The 20822-nt window shown below is 38.0% G+C and overlaps 2 protein-coding genes across 2 annotated transcripts in view; one reads left to right on the top strand and one right to left on the bottom strand.

The window, feature by feature from the left end:
- The first annotated feature begins 240 nt into the window (after positions 1-240).
- LOC124638305 (ATP-binding cassette subfamily C member 4-like) overlaps positions 241-20822 on the top strand; it is a 40331-nt gene continuing 19749 nt past the window's right edge. Inside the window, exon 1 of the mRNA XM_047175242.1 lies at positions 241-816. Coding sequence (XP_047031198.1) covers positions 743-816 — 74 coding nt within the window. The 5' untranslated portion in view covers positions 241-742. The remainder of the gene's footprint in view (positions 817-20822) is intronic.
- On the bottom strand, positions 8443-19316 carry LOC124638349. The gene is made up of 2 exons (XM_047175295.1): positions 17528-19316; positions 8443-8565 (listed from the first exon to the last, which is right to left on the bottom strand). Exons 1-2 carry the CDS (start codon positions 18503-18505, stop codon positions 8563-8565), a joined length of 981 nt encoding a protein of 326 aa, XP_047031251.1. The 5' UTR covers positions 18506-19316; the 3' UTR covers positions 8443-8562.

Raw genomic sequence — 20822 nt, 5'->3', positions numbered from 1 at the left:
ATTTGACTGCGTAATACCTATTATATTAACTTGCGTCCAACTCTCGGGATAGGTTCATTGATTCAATGAATCCGAGTTTTTGATGCATCAATGTGGCGAGTTGAGCTTTAAACTTTTGTTAAGAGATTGCTACGACTTACAGCTGATAATTATTAATAGATTGTGGCGCTACAGAACACACTACTGTGATATATAAGTCCTACAGCTATGTGATGAGACTAGAGACAGGCGGGCTTTCCGACTTTCCGTTCGGTTTCGTCCGTCAGTACGCCGGCTACGCTCGAGCTCCGTGCTCGTGAAGTAGAGCTCGCGGTTTTTCGTACTCTACTTAATCTATTTAGTTTCTACTTGCTGTGATACTTAATAAAAGGATTTTATATTTTCCTAGTTACGGTTTTCATAGTATTATACAACGATACGTCTCCTATACGCTTGTAGTTTTGAGGCGAAACCATTAAAACAATACCCCAAACAAACCCAGTGGTTAGTGAATCAGTTGGAACTGTACTAAAATTCACTGTAGTATATTATGCAATCTGTTTTGAAAACGAATGTTGTATTGGACATTTGATAGCTACCTCGTTCATTATAAAGTTCCTGCAAGTGATAGTGTCGTGTAAGCTATTCATCATTAAACCAAGATCAATAAACTGAATCAATTCTTTGTGTGTATTGGTGACACGTTCTATGACACAGACTGATATAAATTGTGCTGAGTGCTTAATTCATGAAAAAGTGAAAAATGGACTCGAAAGTTGTGTTAAAGCAAAAGAACCCTCACGACAAAGCTAATTTTGTCTCTAAAATATTTCTAACGTAAGTATCATCTACCACGTGTGATTTATCCACTAATCAAGTCTATGCTCTATGATCAGCTTCTACATTTTTATGCAAACTGCCCCGTTTATAGGAACGGCTGATTTCCGAACTCAAAATTAAGGGCAGGTAGTTACGGGTTAATGACGGAAGACGATTCCAAAATTGCCTCCTGAAACATTTTTTTTATTCATTTGCAATTTTAATTCATGCCAAAACCATATTTAACAAGGTACTTACCTATTGAAATACAAGAAAATCACATTCGAGTTTAAACCTCCTCGCTTTGAAGTCGGTGAAAATATGTTTCTTATGCCTGTTTTCACCAACAATCTCTTAACGTTTCCTTAACTAAGTGTCACTTAGAATAAGGGCTCCCCCAATAATAAAGGTTATAAGGGACACTTAAACTTTGGTGAAAACGAAATTCGTATTAAGTGTTCCCTAAATGATCTTAGGGGATTCCTAAGTTTAGGTATTTGTTGGTGAAAATGGGCATTATATTCCTAAAACTCTTCTTACCGAATCCTTGTCTGTAAGTTATATTTCACAGAATCTTACAGTTCACTGAGATGGTAACTTTGTAGGGAGGTAGGTACCTACCCATTAAACAGCTAGCATGACTGTGCAAGTTAATAAATTCTTACCAGATGACTTAGGAACTGTTTATCATAATAAGTCACGGACATACATTATCATTTTCTTGACCATGAACTTTGACCGCATTTATTATGAAAGATTTGTTAAATAAGTAGGTAGAGTCAATACCTATGCCAGAAGCGCGGCCAACACCGGTAAGCGGCAACCAGGGGCCCGATTCTCCTAATTTAACTTAAGCAACATACGATGCACGTTCGACTGCGATCCAATCCCGACTCGATTACGATTGAAACGTATGTGGCATTCCGCTATTTTTTCTTTGAAATAAACGTTTTTATCCTTTTCTGTCATTCAATAATGAATCATTTTGTCTGCAAATGATTAACTATTGCAATATGATTTAAGAGCAAACTACCGTATAGACCAAAATCACCAAAATAGCAGACCAATCGCAAACCAATCGAATGTCGTTGGAATATGATTGGTTTTATATTAGTAGCAGAATGCCCGATATGGTTAAAACTGCTATTGCGATCATATTGCGATTCGATTTTGATATTATTAACTTACGAGAATCAGGCCCCAGGTAGACTAGGTTTCTTTAATTTAAAATTATTATGTATAGTATATAGTGATTTAATAACGTCGACGATTTTTTCCCGTGCACACGAAGAGTTCCGTACATTATCTATAAAACGGCAAAAAATCACAAAATAGAGTCCCCTTTATCACAATTGAATTGCGATTAATACACCATCCATATTATGTTAAGTAGGTTCAAATTCTGCGTTCTAGTTCTTCACAAATAAGTACTGACTTAGGTATCGGCTGCAATCAACTTGATGTCTACTGTCTTTACAAAAATAGGAAGACCTAAATTCATTTCAGTTCGGATATGGTACGAGGGCTGCCTTTTAAGTTGTGTCGTTTGAAATAAGTGTAGATAATCCAATATGTTATTACCGTTTATTATTTTTTTAAGAATACCCAGCGATATTTAATGCACTTTTGCATGCATTCAAACCAGTTTTTGAATATTTATTTCATTCCAAAGTGGGGGTAGTCAAAACGGCCGATTTGTATACGTTAACAGCTTCTTCAGGTGTGCTGAAAGGTAATCCACGAAGAATTTTCTTAATTTTGGGGAATGTTTTAAAATCACTAGTGTTTAAGTTAGAGCTGTATGCTGGATGTCCAATATTTCAACATTCTGGGAACTCAAAAACATTTTTTGTTTGGCAACAACTTTATTTGGCGGGCGGTGTGCGAACTTGCATTGTCATGGTGCAGTATCATTCGACGTCTTGATCATTTTTCCTAAATTCGGTGACGACTTTTGGCAAACAAACAGTGGTATACGAGTCAGCGGTAACCGTCTCGCGATATTTTAGTACAATAGTGGCGACATGATCACCCTTTGCCAAAAACGAGGCAACCATATTTTTTTAAAGTGCTCTGCGAGCGTACGACTTTGGTCGGTTCTGGCTCGTTTTGGAAGACCTAGACAGCTAACTGCTGCTTAGAATCCGAATTGTAAGCGTATATCCAGGACTCGTTACCACTAACTATATCATAGACCTGCTTTGACACTCCTCGGTCGAATCGCTGCAGAGTTTGACTTCACCAACTTACTCGGGCTGTTTCTTGGTCGTCGCTAAGAAAATGTGGTATCCAAGGAGAGATAGGTCTATCTTACTCCAAGTTCTTCGTGTAGGATATTTTTGACTGTGGTCCCTGAAATGCCCACGGATGCCTCTATTTCACCATATGCTACATATCTGTCTGCGAGGATTAGCTGCCGCACAGCCTCGACATAAACTTGCATCATGGCGGTTTTTGGACGACCTACACGTGGCTAGTCACTGAAGCTAGAGTACCCAGGTTGAAATTCTAAATATCAGCGTCCTGCGGTCCTAAGGAATGGTGCTACATCACTAAATACGGAACTAATCTTTTTAAAGCACTGAAGTCGCGACAATCCCCTTTTAAAGTTGTAGAAAATTATCGCACTCAAAGGACAATGCCAGGGTGTGGGCTCAAAGTTTGCCCAGCAGTGGGAGTAGTTTCAGCTGGTTCCATAGTGCACTCTGAACACGAAATCCAAATATTTTTGAAATCGGTCCCAGAGGTCCCGAGAAAAACCGGTTCAAATGGTCTCCATAGATAGTCACTTAACAAAGCCTGAGCCATTTGCCCAGTAGTGAAAGTGGTGGAAATTCGTTCTTTACTGCACTGTTAACACGAAATCCAAATATTTTTGAAATCGGTCCCAGAGGTCCCGAGAAAAACCGGTTCAAATGTTAAACTTGAACAGTCACTTTATAAAGCCCAAGCCATTTGCCCAGTAGTGGGAATGGTTAAAATAGGTTCTTTACTTCACTGTTGTCACGAAATCCAAATATTTTGGAAATCGGTCCCAGAGGTCCCGAGAAAAACCGGTTCAAATGTTAAACTTGATCAGTCACTTTATAAAGTCCAAGCCATTTGCCCAGTAGTGGGAATGGTTAGAATAGGTTCTTTACTTCACTCTTAAGACGGAATCCAAATATTTTTGAAATCGGTCCCAGAGGTCCCGAGAAAAACCGGTTCAAATGTTAAACTTGAACAGTCACTTTATAAAGCCCAAGCCATTTGCCCAGTAGTGGGAATGGTTAGAATAGGTTCTTTACTTCACTGTTGTTACGAAATCCAAATATTTTGGAAATCGGTCCCAGAGGTCCCGAGAAAAACCGGTTCAAATGTTAAACTTGATCAGTCACTTTATAAAGTCCAAGCCATTTGCCCAGTAGTGGGAATGGTTAGAATAGGTTCTTTACTTCACTCTTAAGACGGAATCCAAATATTTTTGAAATCGGTCCCAGAGGTCCCGAGAAAAACCGGTTCAAATGTTAAACTTGAACAGTCACTTTATAAAGCCCAAGCCATTTGCCCAGTAGTGGGAATGGTTAGAATAGGTTCTTTACTTCACTGTTATCACGAAATCCAAATATTTTGGAAATCGGTCCCAGAAGTCCCGAGAAAAACTGGTTCAAATGTTAAACTTGAACAGTCACTTTATAAAGCCCAAGCCATTTGCCCAGTAGTGGGAATGGTTAGAATAGGTTCTTTACTTCACTCTTAAGACGGAATCCAAATATTTTTGAAATCGGTCCCAGAGGTCCCGAGAAAACCCGGTTCTAATGTCCAACTTGAACAGTCAGTTTATGAAGCCCAAGCCATTTGCCCAGTAGTGGGAATTATTAAAATAGGTTTTTTACTTCACTCTTAAGACGGAATCCAAATATTTTTGAAATCGGTCCCAGAGGTCCCGAGAAAAACCAGTTCTAATGCTAGCCAGCCATTGTTAGCAAGCCATTTTAAGCAGCCACAAACCTAACAACCTCTTTTCTTGATAGATAGAGATATATATATATCAGATAGATAGTGGTTTCACTGTTAACAGGATAAAAAAAAAAAAAAAACAGAAATAGACGTTTAAAGGTAATTGTTGTTTCTCTTGCTTTTCAGTCTCTATCTACCACAATCAGTCCTAAGTTCGAGTAGCGTCATGCAATTAATATCCTTAATGGCAATGGAAAAATCTTATCAAGACGAATAAAATAAGCTCAAACACGAGGTAGTAAATAGATACCGTTGAGGAGTTCCCTCGTCTCACTGTCGTCTCCATCGTCAGGTCAGGTCTTAACCTCCACAGTTTTGTGGTGTCGGAGACATATACCCGATTGACAAGTTTTTATTCGATATGTGCTTACAATTTCCGAGAGTTCCATAATGTTTTAAGGTTTCTATCACCAGACCCTGGACCCTGGAACTATTTGGAAAGTAAATCCTTTTAAACAATAAAATGATTGTTTAAATCGGTTGGTAAACGACGGAGTTATGCACGTACTTACGTAAAAAGAATACAAACGAACTGAGAAACTCCTCCATTTTTTGAAGTCGGTAAAAAAAAATCTCGTTCAATACCTCGTATTTGTCGATTAATATTATAATGCATTTCAATTAAGGTAATAAAAGTGGAATAGTTAAGAGTTCGTAAGCATATTTTTCGTAGTATTGAATAAGAGTCAAACCAGTTTTTCTCAGCACTCCTGGGATAGATTTCGAAATATTTCGGTCTGGGACCTATTATAAGCCTATGGAACATAATACACTATGCAGTTACTGTGGGCAACTCTTGAGCCCAACTTCCATACAAAGAATAGCATTGTCCTTTTCCTTAGACACTTCCGTTTTTGCTACCGACCTGTCACCTTTGAATGGACGATACAATAAAACTATTCGAACTATTCAAAAACATTCTTTTGTTTTCGAATTCTAAATTCAAAAAGATTCAAATAGCGTATATATACTTTTTTAATAATCGCGGGAGGTTACCAAACGACAGAACTTAAAAGGCAGCCTTACGTACCAATTCAGTATTCCGTGGTTCGGTCAGTAAGTTAAGTGTTTATTTGTATTGAATCAATCCTAACGTAATCTGAAGGTACTTAATCCGCAATAGTGTGCGGCATGGTAAATAAAAAAATCAATCCTACACTCAGAACTTCATTCAATTAATGTTCGAGCAGCGAGCTTGATTTATCGCGGTGGCAATGAATTTCACTTAAAATCGTTAGAAGTCCTAACTGATAAGGTAGCGCGACCTCGATAGTAGTCGCTCGTTTTTGTTTCCGTAAATAACTTTAATAATCTGTGATGTAATAAGCTTTTCTGTTAAGTGATAAGTACTCAGTAGTACAGATCTACCAACGTTATTTATTGCAATTCACCATCCACAAGGACTTAATACCAGTTTGGGCCGATTTTTCAATCACCAGATAACTTTTATCTGATGAATATGTTTGACGTTTTGACAGCTGTTGTATAGAAAATACTTATGTCCAACTGCCATATTTATTCCCCAGATTGCAGTTAACTTATGATTGAAAAGTCGGCCCTTAGTCATAAAGTTAAAAATTACTTCAGACATTATTTCATTTCATGGCCAATCTATCAGGTTTGGCAAACTTGTTTTGACAAGTCTCGTGTGTTATCAGTAGGAGGTAGCTATATGTATTTTGCATAATATATGTATTATGTCTGCTGCTTTTAATCGACGATATTATAATGGAGATAATAAATCGTAATGTAATTAACAGATAGGTACACTGTAAGCATTTCCGGAGACACAGATGCAATCTCTATTCCTTCACTCTCATAGCACGATGGGACGGAAATCCGTCACGCAAAGAGAGCAAGGATGACCGAGATAGGGATAAGTATATAAATTAAACCAACTTCCAGACTCGGGGCTGCTTTACGTGGAAGCTTTCTTTAGCTTGAAAATATTCCAGTTGTCAGGGCGAAAACTAAACTATTAAAAATAAGTCCCGAAATCCCCATTTTTATTTCGGCAGAACCTAAATAGTGAACACGAATCTTAGAACCGACCGTGAAACGAAATCGTATGAAACCTTGCAAACACGCGCGTGTTGAATCGTCCAAATCTGAAAGAATCACGGGAAAACCTCAAAACTGTATCTAGGTCGTGTTTGACATTCAAATGATTCCATGCCTCCATATTTTGACAGCAACAATTAGTAGAAGACACGTGTGTCTCTATCGAAGAAAACAAAGTGAGCGTCCAATGGTCCAAGTCCAATCCAAGGTGTTAATGAACTGTAAATAAAGAAGCTTATTTTTAGTGTGACTGGGTTTTGATTGTGCAATATTACATTACTATTTCAATACGTTATGAAATTGATTATGAAGATGGTATTGCTTGATTTGTATTTTATCCCAGACAAGAACCTTCTGTCATAGATTAGATAAGATGCGAATATGAATTTGTTTTTTATCGGATCTTCAAGATTTGAAACCTAGTTACCTATTTAAAATCTACTTGCTTTTCAAAAAGTCGAAGGTTCTTAATTTATCGTTGATTTTTGAGTAGATATTTCAGCATTTTGTACTGAAATTAAACTGACAGAATTTTCACTGAACGAATTTGCCACACAAATCTGGTGCTACAGGCACCAGATGGTACCTATTTATTACGTTACTGGCGTTATATAAAAGGTCAATTTAACAGATGTTTTACTTAAACTTGTTAGATCAGACGCACATGTTCGAATAGGTTGCACAGGGTACAGCACATGTTAGAATTTAGATTGAAGAACAAAGTCCACTTTTTTTTCTAACAGTTGTTACGACTACGTAAACGGTACGGTGGGTTCCCGTTTGCAACAGTTCCTCTGATTTGTACCTTAAATATTGTCCACAGAGTCCACACTATAAATCCCGATAGGGAAATATATACATATATAGGCCCAAGGTCACTAACAACATAAACGTCACACCTTAAATAACTTAACTACGGGTAAATAAAATTTTGAACATCAAAATCAAAATCAAAATCAAAATCAAAACTCATTTATTCAAACTTGGCTGCAAAACAGCACTTTTCGAACGTCAGAAAAAAAATTACATAAGACAGCCCCCAAAAACGCCCACCCTTCACCACTTCCTATGTGTTTTTGCTGGGAAGAAGAAGTGGCGCAACAAACTCCCCAGCAACACATGTCTGTCTGTAGGTTAAAAGAACCTTTCAACAAAGTACAGTGAGTATTGCAGTATGCAATACGCAATATTGTCATAAAATAAAATTACATTTAAAAATGATTTATAAAATCCACCACATGCTAGCTAGCACTCACCCTACGTGACTTGTCTAACTCAAGCATTGAATAAATATGATGTGAAAAAAAATGTATAGCCTCCAATATTTATAATAGTTTATGAGGGAGTGCCCACCTTCATGTGATATTCTATTGCAACCCTGTGTAATGTACAACATGGGTAAGTAATGAATCTAGTAAATTGGACCGCTCAGCCAGTAAAAAAAAAAGAAGTATAAGAAAACAGTCTACAAAATTATATAATACTACTTATAGTATAGTCAGTAAGACGACCTGGCACCACAAGCAGCACCCGTTCACGAGCATAACGCGAGGATCAGCCATCGCCCCCCTCGCACATCTTTGAGGGAGGGAAGCAACCCGACCGCCGACGCTACCGCAAGCAGTGCCGTCTAAGGGAGCATGACGTACTCACCGCTACACAACTCAATATCAGGATCAATTATCGCTAAGTAGTGGTCCTTATTTACTGTAATCCAAAGGAAAAAAAAATAAATATAAATAGATGATTTAAATAAAACATAATAAATACAGTAAATGTATCCTGTCAATAATGTAAAACCAAGTAAGGTCAATAATAGCAGCGTTTTACCTGAAATAAAACGCATATTAAATACTTACCTTATTTGAAGCTTACTAGTTTGAGATAGGCACCTACGTGTTTTCCGCTTTTATCTCCGTCCTTTTCTACCCCATATCTTGCATCTCTCTCGCACACCGACCAGTTTCACTCCCCACCAGGCAGGAGGCGACGAGTGTTCTCGGCGGCCACAGTTCGTCATTGAGTCGAAAACACCAGGCAGAAATTAAAATGTAAGCTTCAAATAAGGTAAGTATTTAATATGCGTTTTATTTCAGGTAAAACGCTGCTATTAAATTCTTGACCGTTATTTGAAGCTTACTAGTTTGAGACGTGTTTGTTATCGCCTGGTGGAAGTGGACGCCAATGTGAGCAAAAGCACAATGAAATTGTGTATGTAAATAGGTACTTAGGTACACGAGTAATCACATGTAAGTATGTGTATTGCGTCCTGGAATACTAATGTAATCAAAGTTAACTGGTACTGGTACTCAGCTACATCCTGTTAGACTGGAAGCCGACCCCAACATAGTTGGGAAATGGGCTCGAAGGATGAGTAATAAAAATTAAAAGAGAGATGCAAGAACAAAAGCAAAATTGATTTCATTTTCTAATAGTAATTAACAAAAACATTGCGATACTTCTTAATAACAATAGTAACAAAAATATAGACATTAATCAGCTGGATTAATTAAATAATCGAGATAACTTGCTACTTCTATTTAGTGGGTATCTTTCCCTTCTGTAAAAATGGGCAAATGTATTGCCTGATCGCCAATTACCCTTTGCTAATATATCGTCCAAAAGTATATTGTCAACACAGATTTTGACGCTACCGCCGAGTGGAAGCTTCCTGGGGTTGTAGTTATTCCTGCCTCTTTTAACAATGTCTTAATCCACCCGCATCATCGTTCGGGTGCCTGCCTTTGGTTGGCCTCTAACGGATATAAATAAATTTAAGGAATTAGCCGATGTCCGTCTATCTTCTAACAAGGCTTTAGTCTTTCTGACCCAATACACTGGACTTAGATTTATATTTTCCTGATTATCCATCAAACAACAACCCGACTGCCTATGACTAGAACTGTCGGTCTTAGAGCCAAAGACTGGCCATAAGATTAAATTATCTTTGTTGTTTTTGAAATGTTCTGGGTCTATTGCAAGCAAGGAAAGATCATGGACTCGCCTTTCCGAAACAAGCTAGCAAAAGAAAGAGCAGCAGTGTGCCTGGAAGTTGCAAATGGATTATTCTCGTCTACGTTTACTGCACTTAAGTAGGTTACCAATTGGTCATTATTCCAGATGGACGGCTTCCCGGGGAACAGGTTTGCTCAGCGCTATTGATTTTAAATTGTGTCCGACTAGAACGTGTGAACCTAGCTCTCCAGTGGTTTCTGCATTGCATAGTGTAGCTATAACTGACTTGTGTAATAAAATAGTATTGTATGTTAGTTTATTTACTATGTGTAAGTCTGCTAAAAATTGGGTAAGTATAGGTCCAAATAGGGATTCAAGGATTCATAGGATCCAATTTCATACTTTTCGCCCCAATTTAACCATCGACTCCAAGCTGATTGATAAGTGTTGCGTGTGGATTGAAGAAGACTTCAGTCGGAGAGACTCCTTGTCCCTCCCCCCCCCCATTTCCCTGACCTTGGCAGGGGGTATCCCCGTTGCTGTGTCTATCGGTTTCTGCTCGAGGTTCATCAGTGTGTAGGGTACTGCTAATGATCGGGACTTCAAATCTGCTCGCCAAAATACCTGGTACCACCGAAGGAACTACTATGAGATTAACTCCCGTTCCTGAATTGAGATGACTGAGGACCTACGGTATAAGGTAAGGTGGCGGTAATACCCATGCTAGCGGGTAAGTCAAAACTTGAGAAAAAGGCATCGTGGAACCCCGCTTTCGGGTCCTTCAGATCTAGGGGCACGTAGTACACAACTATGTGTCCCTGGGCTCGCTTCGAGGCAAGTAGGTCCACTGCTGATACAAGATGCCACTCCGGTGGAGGTTTGTGTCGGGAGAGATGGTCTGCCTGACTGTTGAATAGGGCTGGTATATGATTCACGACGTGATAGATTTGATACAGCTCAAGATAACTGAATACTCTGTACGTCAAGTTCGGTAGGCTCCTTGATCGGGTGCCACCTTGATTTCTTAGATATGACACCACAGTCCCATTTTTGCATTGAAAAATGGCTGTTGATCTCTTTAGCAACTTGCCGTGATTTTCCAGTTAATACTGCAAGCATCTCTTTCAGATCGCAGTGAAAGCCTTTTTCTCTCTCGTTCCATGAACCCATTACGGGAGTTCCGTTCAGTTGTGCCCCCATCCTACATCGGAGGCGTCCGTGGTTATAAGGTGACAGGGAAGTGGCGAATGAATATCCAAGGTTTGGTGGCAGCTGACCAGCCACCACTTTAGATCTGCTAAGGCATCTGCTGGTAGGTTCAACATTGCTATACTCCATTCACCGAGCCGTGAGCCCACAATGTAACCAAAGAATGACACTTTTTCAAAATGGTGGGTATAACCCGACCGATGACAAAAACGTCACATTTTTATGTAAAATGTTCTTAGTATCGTGGTCTTCAATTAAGTAGGGTTCTATGTATGACAGTCAAGACTTCTAGGTTCATTTTACATGTAAACGATTTACTACATATTTCATTAAAATTAAGAAAATAATTTACGGCCTTTATTATACATATTTGATTTCAAATAAGTTTGAAAAGATTGCATAAGTTCCACAGACATCGTTCTAAAATATCATTTCTAATGTTGTCAGTATATTACTTTCGTAGTTATTTTTATAAAATATGATCATTACTTCAATCGTGACTTATAAGAACCCTTTTTATGGTTTGTTCACCGTTTGGCTCACGGTTCCATGAATAGGGTAGGTATAGATTGCTGTTCAACACTGCATTGAGGAAAGTGAGGAGAGCCCGGTAATGCAGTCTGCCGTATGGAACAACGAAAACTTGCGAAGTTTAAAAGTCCTATCAAGCTATGCAGGTCTTCTAAGTTTGTCGTGCTGTTTGTCACGTAGTGCGTTTTGTCATTATCTTGTTGATAATGCTTGCGATTTATTCACTTGCCATCCAAAACGTGGTGCAAATGATCCCAAAGTAGGCAAATATATCTTGGTGAGCCACCAGAAAATCGAGATACACAATTATAAGTAACCCTTGAGTTTTCAAAGTTTGAGCCACCCAAATTGGTCACTGTGGCGAAGGTCTTGGGTGCCGTGCTTAAGCCAAATGGTAGGCACGTAATCTGAAGCAGTCTTCTTCTGTATACTAGTCGAAGAACATGTCTGTGACCTCCGGCTACCGGAAGGTAGAAGTAAGCCTGGGCGAGATCCACTTGCACAGCCATTCGTCTTTCTGAAGAAACTCTAGCACCCGAAAAACATTTATTAAACTGAAGGGTTCCGTAATTATGAACTTGTTGAGAACCTTGAGATTGAGTATTGGACGGTTCTTTCCGTCGCCTTTTGGGCACAAGAAACATATTGGAAAGAAAGCTGGCAGAATTTGCAGCTATCAATAGAACTTTTTGTTTTATCATTTGGGATATGACGACATCCATCTCTTTGGACTCTCTGGTCAAATCTGGCATTATCTATCAAAGGTGGCTCTTGGCCAATGGTATGCGATACCCACTTATTATTTTTGACAAGAAAGGCGGAGCTCCCATTTCTTTCCATTGGTCTTGATATAATGTTAGGCAACCCGCCTGGAAAGTCATAACTTACGTGCCTTGTTGGACGCATCAAAGTCCGCCTGCGGTCCTGGACGCTTTCTGTTTCCTCTGTTGGACATGGTTCCTATTGTAATTTACTCGTGATATCCCAAGGGAGCTTTTAGAGTTTTGCGTCACACGCCATTCAGCGTGAGTGTGATTACCATTTCCCTTCGAGGGAAGGTTATAATGGCGACTCTTCGAAAGTCGATCCAAAAAGCCACCCTGCGAGGGTAGATTGCAATGATGGTACGACCCGCAACATGCATGATTGGTACCCTGCGAGGGTCCGTGATAATGAGCCGACCCCTGCGGGGGGTGGCTAGTATACTTACTGGTCCCTGCTTTGTAATGATGCTGCGACTCGCAAAATGCAAGATTGGTACCCTGCGCGGGTCCGTGATAATGAAACGACCCCTGTGGGGGGTGGCTAGTATACTTACTGGTCCCCACTTTGTAATGATGCTGCGTCTCGCAACATGCAAGATTGGTACCCTGCGCGGGTCCGTGAAAATGAGCCAACCCCTGTGGGGGGTGGCTAACATACTTACTGGCAGTCCTAGGCGGAGCGTACCAAGTCTTTCAAGGCCGAAAAGCATCACACGCCGAGATAATGAGCCGACCCCTACGGGGGGTGGCTAACAGACTTACTGGCAGTCCGAGGGGAGCGTACCAAGTCTTTCAAGGCCGAAAAGCATCACACGCCGAGATAATGAGCCGACCCCTACGGGGGGTGGCTAACAGACTTACTGGCAGTCCGAGGGGAGCGTACCAAGTCTTTCAAGGCCGAAAACCATCACACGCCGTGATAATGAGCCGACCCCCATGGGAGGTGGCTAACAGACTTACTGGTAGTCCGAGGGGAGCGTACCAAGTCTTTCAAGGCCGAAAAGCTTTCTTGACACCATCAGCCCTCTTCAAGTGCGGTAGTGATCAGTCCGAACTAAGGAGATGCTGGTTGGACCGCACCTCACACCATTCTTTTTTGTCAAACCGTTGAACGCCTTGCAGGATTGAACTAGGGCCACAGGTGCCTTAGGAACTTCGGGCTTGCTTTCTTTTCCATAGTCACGTGCACGGGCTGTGGTAGCTTTATTATTTACCGCATCTGTATTTGCTTTATAAGTCACTCATTCTGAAAACAAATTACTGAAAAAAAAGTACACGGAAGAAACTCGTGACAAAAAAGGGGTAGATGTACAAAATATTAACACTTGATTTCGCAAAATCGAATATCGAACGGTAAAACCGTTAACAAATTGTATAAAATATTATAAACTCACCTGTGTTCTGCGAGAGCACTGAGTTTATTTTTCAACGAAATACTACAGCGGTTGGTTAGACAACCTTCTCGGGCGGAAAACAAGACGCCAATGACGAACTGTGGCCGCCGAGAACACTCGTCGCCTCCTGCCTGGTGGGGAGTGAAACTGGTCGGTGTGCGAGAGAGATGCAAGATATGGGGTAGAAAAGGACGGAGATAAAAGCGGAAAACACGTAGGTGCCTATCTCAAACTAGTAAGCTTCAAATAACGGTCAAGAATTTAATAAAAATATAAAATTGTAAAAAAAAAAATGAATAATAATAATTGATTGTAAAATTAAGATGTCATTCACAAAAAAAAAAAAGACAATTATAATATAGCTGTCTTGCGTTCAACATGGCGACCAACTATTTTTATCATTCAAATAATCGTTAATTGTATAATATGCCTTTTGAATAAGAATAGCCTTAATTTGTTCTTTGAATTTATTAAACGGCTGTTCTAATAAAGACAGAGGAAGTTTATTATAGAAACGAATACCTAGACCCAGAAATGAACCATGCACTTTATGAAGCCGGTGAAAGGGTACACACAGTTTATGCTTATTTCTTGTATTAATGCTATGGACTTCACTTTTTTTGGTATATAAATGTAAGTTCTGTCTAATATACAGTATATTGGCAAAGATGAATTGTGATGCCACAGTAAGAATACCAATTTCTTTAAACAGCTCTCTGAGGGAAGTTCTGGTAGCTAATTGGTATATCGCACGTATAGCACGTTTTTGTAGAATAAATATATTCTCTATATCAGCGGCTTTGCCCCACAACAGGATACCGTAGGACATAACGCTGTGAAAATTACTGAAATACACCAATCGAGCAGTGTCGACGTCTGTGAACTGTCTGACTTTCCTGACGGCGTAGGCGGCAGAACTAAGCCTTCCCGCGAGGCTAGAAATATGTGAACCCCATTGAAGTTTTGTATCTACTGTTATACCCAGAAACACAGTAGATGCAACGGTTTGAAGAACCTCGTTGTTTAGGATAACATTAGGACCTAGGTTTTTTACATTAGGCATAGTGAACTTAATGCATTTTGTTTTTTTAGCATTAAGTACTAAATTGTTTGTGGTAAACCAGTGCGTAACTAATGAGAGTGCACTGTTTACCTCTTCAAATTGCTCTCTATTTCTGTCAACTTTGAAAATGAGAGACGTATCATCAGCAAATAATACAACGTCGCAGATATTATTGAGGTGGTAAGGCAGATCATTGATGTATACTAAGAATAAGAATGGACCTAATATAGAGCCTTGTGGCACGCCTAGCTGAACTGGAAGGCCTGATGATTTAGAACCATTTACATCTACACATTGCAATCTATGTTGTAAATACGATTCTATTATGCCGAGAGCTCCGTTTTGGACTCCGTAAAACCGTAATTTACGTAAAAGTGTATCATGATGGACGCAATCAAAAGCTTTGGAAAGGTCGCAAAAGACTCCAATAGCATTTTGAGAATTTTCCCATGCGTTATAAATATGTTTTAAAAGTGCAACACCAGCATCTGTGGTAGAACGACCTTTGGTAAAGCCATATTGTTCTGTATGAAGGAGGCTATTTAAATTGAAATATCGTAGTAACTGCTTGAGTATTAACTTTTCAAAAATTTTACTAAAGGCAGGCAGGATAGAAATAGGTCTAAAATTACTAATGTCCGACTTATTGCCTGATTTAAATAGAGGTATGACTTTACTGTGTTTCATGAGGTCAGGAAAAACACCAGTGTCAATGCACTTGTTGAATATGATAGCAAGGTAAGGAGCAATGACGTCAATTATATTACCTAATAGTTTGATGGAAATGTCCCAAAAATCACCCGTATTTTTTAATTTAAGAGTTTTAAAAACATTAATTACATCCATTGGAGTAACGTGCTCAAAACTAAACAAAGAATTACACTGAGGCACACTAGCACGCATAAGCTGTTCAGCGTCAGTTGAAGATGAATTTAAGGAGCGAGTCGTGGTTACAGGTATATCCGCAAAGAACTCATTAAAAGCTTTGGCTACATCAGCCGCATTACTAACAAGTTTGTCGTCCAGTTTAATCTCTAACTTGTTGTTCTGGTTCACTGACTTGCCAGTTTCATTATTTATAATTCTCCAGGTTGTTTTAATTTTATTTGAGGAGTTTTTAATAGAATCACTTAAAAATTTTGATTTTGCAAAATTGCAGACCTTTTTAAATATTTTGGAATATTGTCTAACATAGTTTACAAAGTTATCGTCAAATTGACAAGTTTTCATACCGTATAACTCATATAGTCTCGCTCTACTTATATAAATACCTGGAGTGGCCCATTTGTTGAATTTGGCCGAGGTACCTTTAATATTTAAGGTTTTGGTCTTAAATGAAGAATTGAACTCATTCTGTATGACACCAAAGAGAGATGTATAAATGGTGTTAGGATCCTCATTAGCAAGAATAGAAGGTTCAAGATTTTTTGTAACATTACTTTTAAATCTAACACAACGACTAACTGAATAGGGTCTGCATTCTATTTTAAGTGGCTCAGTGTGAACTAACATAGGAAAACTAACTTTTTGTCCACAGTGGTCAGACGTAAGATGGTTGATGACTAAGTTGTTGGAGGCCTCAGTGTCACTAAATATGTTATCCAGACAGGTAGAAGTAGTGGCCGTAATTCTGGTTGGTTCAAAGAATATATTTAGTAAGTTAAAAGACTTAAATAAGTTTAATAGTCTTATAGTTAAAGGAGAATCCTCCAAAATGTTAACATTAAAATCTCCACATATAATTTTACCTTTGGTGCTTGATTTTAATTTATTAAGTAAATCTTCAATGATTGATTCGAAATTGTTAAAGTCACCTAAGGGGGGCCGGTAAACGCAAACAATAATATAACGCTCAAGTTCCACGCAAGACAGCTCAATGGTGCGCTCGATAGAAAGACTATCTAAATCAGGGCGTTGTTTACATTTTAACATATTTGAAACCAAAACCAAAGATCCGCCTCGTATAGCATTCTTTCTTACAAACGCACTTTGCACAGTGAAATTACTATTATTAATAAATGAAACTTGATGTTCTTTTAACCAATGTTCAGTTAAACATAGAACATGAACATTATGGTTCTCCAAAAATAAACTTAATTCTAATTCTTTGCCAGACAAGCCCTGCATATTTTGATGTACAACATTCAATAAATGCGGCCCATCCTTTGTCGCGCCTAATAGTTTAAACTACTGGGCGAATCAATAATTATGTTAGTATTACTACTAACAATATCCGAAGATACATCAGACGTACCTGTGTCAGTTTGTATACTATATGCTAAAATATTAGCAATATGTCTCCTACACCTAGCTGGTAAATACATTGAGTACTCTGTCAATTTAAAATCAAAAATATACTCATTTATGTCAAAATAAAGAATGGCATTAACAAGTTGACAAGTCCTATTATAAAGGAACATGTTCAAATCAAATATGTGCCTACTTTGATCAACGGATAAGTTATAAGAATATGGCAGAGCACATAATATGAATTTAATGTCATTTAAATTTATTATTAGATTTACATAATCTAATAACTCTTTTCTACTTACTGCCAAGCTATCACCATAAATTAATATAACAGTTGAACCTGGGATAAGCTTAGACAACTTAATGTTTTGAACTAAGTGACTAAAACTGGCACCAGGTACACAGTGATTTAAAACATATTGCTGCGAACACTGATTGAAAATACTACCAATGCCTTGACCAAACTTATCTGAAAAAATATATGTTATTTTACTATTACTCACACTCGTAACCTTGTCTGAATATTCTTCAAATTGAGTGGCCAGGGTTGTGACAGACTGGGGCTCCTGTGAGGGTGACACACACTGTGGCACGTGTGTGGGTGTTACACAGTGGGTTTCAGATGTTGGGAGGCATGAACAGTTACAAGAGATGTTATTTGTAAGCAAGTCATACTTCTCTGCATTTTGTATGACTAAGTCTACCAGCTCACAGGCCTCCTGCAAACGCTTTGTTAGGTCCTGCTGTGAATCTTCATATTTATGGAAAATGTCCCTAATGGTATTTTCTTTAATACAAAGTTCAGCTTGTAAACGTTGGATGTCACTATCATACCTTGTCCTACTAATGTCCAATTGATGTTCACAATTATTTAAATCTTTAATTAAATTAATGTTCTTTCTTCTTAATATGTTATGCGATTTAAAAACTGTGTACTTTCTCAAAGTTTTCTTAAGTTTTTTGACAACCTTATTAATTTTTAAATATTTTTTAATTTTGTTGTGTGTATTACTTGTAATTTTATTCTGTACTAAAGTATCATTGGTCAAGTCAATTGTTATCATTGGCTGATTACAAGAACCAGACGCACTACCAACAAGTTCATCGTACAGGCTGCAGGTGTTCGCAGACCGTTCACTGGACTTTGCAGACTCCAACTGTGTGATGGTGTTGTGGGCTCTGCTTAGCTCATGTTCCAGCTCAGAGATCCGTCCTAAGGCCAGTTCATGTGTGTCGCTGCACTCTTGCATGTTTGATACAAGTTGATTTAGGTGTTGATTTTGGTCGAGTAAATCCATATGTTCTATATGTAATTCAGCCAACTGGTTCTTAAGTTCAGTGTTCTTGTCTACAATAACCTTAACTTCTACCTCGCTATCATCCCGTTCTTGTAGCAGCTGTTTACACAGGTTTTTGCTAGTTTCCAATTCTTTCAACGTAGCCCTCAACTTTTCCTCAAATGCAGCTCTACGGGTAACCATGATGAATAGCTAACCCTGAGGCACCCTGGAATGTGAGAAGAGACAGCTAAGTGAAGGGAGAAAGAGAAAGTTAAAAAGTAAAGTTTGGAAACAAAGGACTGGAGAAATGTTTTAACACTCAATACAGAGTTAAAGATTCTAAAGCTAATTATAAGGAAAAGAGTACTCTGTATTGTTTAATTAGAATTCAGGTAAATTATGTACCTAGAAACCAAAAAATAAAATAAAATACTTATTAAAAAGTTGTTGAGGGTATATTTTTTTTCTAATGTATCATTTGAAAATTAAAGTATTTGATCACTAGAATGAATTTGTAATCAATTGTTGATAAGAATAATTCATTGGATTTGAGATATAATCTAACAATGACCACATAAAACAGCTGATATCGTTAAGTCATACACATGTAAACTTATTTAACTTATAAGTTAAGGGGCATATTTAGACGCAGCTTGAAGATAATTTGGTCATTTAACATTAAATATATATGCTGCGTATAGAAAAATAGTTAAATGAGTGGACAGAATATCGAATAAATAGTAAATAAGCAAATACTCCCCGGGTTTTATGTACGTCTCGAACACTTTCAAATCAGTCCGTTGGGATGACAGCCGTTTCTTTACGATGGATTTCTATTGTTGTCTCGCAACGAAATCACTCACTAACATTTGTCCTTATATATAATCACTAAATCTACTGATTCTAAGGTCATTTACGATAATTAAATCACTAAAACTATTTAATTTTAAAGTAAAAACTAGGACACATATTTTTGACAACCGGCCACCAGTGTTGCCACTCCTAAAATCCCAAATCCCAAATCATCGTGTGTGCAGGTGCTATACCTAACTCCACTTCAGTAGGCACTTCGCTTAGTTAAGCGAGGTATAATTATACCTCTAAACTAAAGATAAACAGTTTTTAAAGGACCTTTTACTCAAATAAATATTAAACTTATGATTCAATTAAGTAGGTAGCTGAATTATGATTTTACATTGATTTTTAAACTCATGTCATTTTTAAACTGAATTTTAAATAAAAGTCATATAATGTGTGAAGATGTTTGTGGAATACTGCAAAGAAAAAGAAACACAAATTAACTACATTTATCGTAAGTTTTAAAATGATGGTAAACATTTGCAAGTTGACAAACGTGATGTTTTTACCGTTTTTTACTCGATGTTGATAATAACGACGACTGGCAGAGACTTGAAGATTTACATTTATAGGCGAACTCGCGCAGGTACTTACATGTTTCTTAAACCAGCACATACCTATTTAAACTATTTGAAACTTTAACTGCTTATGTCAGTGAACATCAGGGACCAACATATCTTATGAGTGCAGTGATGCGAGGTTATAGCATTGTGAGCAGGTACCCTACTTGCTTGAGCTGTCATAATGTACTCTGTCCATATATTATCATCATCAATCATCATCATTTATAGGATAGGACTACTCATTGTTATTAAGCCTGATGTATAGTGTTGATATAGGTCCCGATTAAAACGCAGCAATAAGGCTGTTGATATCATTCCATCCGTCGCAAGATGAGAGAACCTTGTTAAGGCTGATGGAGATAAGGAACTGGAGTACCTACCATACTTATAAATTTAGCAGGATAGTTAATCGACATTTGTGTATTCCGTGATCTTTGTGTCATTAGTAGTTCAACCAGCAGAGACATGCTAGAGAAACAGAAGCCAAAAAGCTTTTATATTTCTTACGTTCATACTTACACTACTTAAAGCCCATTTTGTGGGAAATTCTCGCGGACTGATATAGGGTAAATACGCCAAATGTCGGCCCCCTTAGCGATTTTCTGATTGCGGTTCGCTATAGCACCGTCAGTTTCCAACGAAAGATAGTTTCTGATGCGGTTTTGGATAGTTTGATTAATCTATGTCATGTTTATAGGCATAAGATTGATATTTCTACGAAAAGAAAAAAGTAATAAGGCTTAGATGCGTCGAGAACAGAAAAACCCTAAAGTCGGCCATTCACGGCCCAAGGTCGGTTGCGTTTTTTCCAAATGTCGGCCAGGTATAGGCTGTTTTAAATTAAGGCAGTGACAAATATTATTAACATGATTTATTTTAGCAGAATTATAATATAATACTAAGTATACATTTGTAATTGTATTTGTTTAATTTATAGTAAAATATTTTTTTTGTTTCCCCTAAACAAAAAAAGTCGTATTCACGACCAACCATTTATATTTTTTAAGCTAATAAGAACGGTTTAATAGATAGCAAGTATCAAACTATAAAGCTACCATAAACATGCCTACAATACTGTCAACTCCTACATTTAAACT

This window comes from Helicoverpa zea, chromosome 2 (assembly GCF_022581195.2).
Source record: "Helicoverpa zea isolate HzStark_Cry1AcR chromosome 2, ilHelZeax1.1, whole genome shotgun sequence".
NCBI lineage: Eukaryota > Metazoa > Arthropoda > Insecta > Lepidoptera > Noctuidae > Helicoverpa > Helicoverpa zea.
Note: the sequence above shows the minus strand (reverse complement) of the source record. Positions and strands in the feature narration are given on the sequence as shown.

Bases quoted from the DNA above. Each gene is read 5' to 3' on its own strand.
- LOC124638349 (XM_047175295.1), bottom strand. From the start codon at position 18,505: ATGGTTACCCGTAGAGCTGCATTTGAGGAAAAGTTGAGGGCTACGTTG.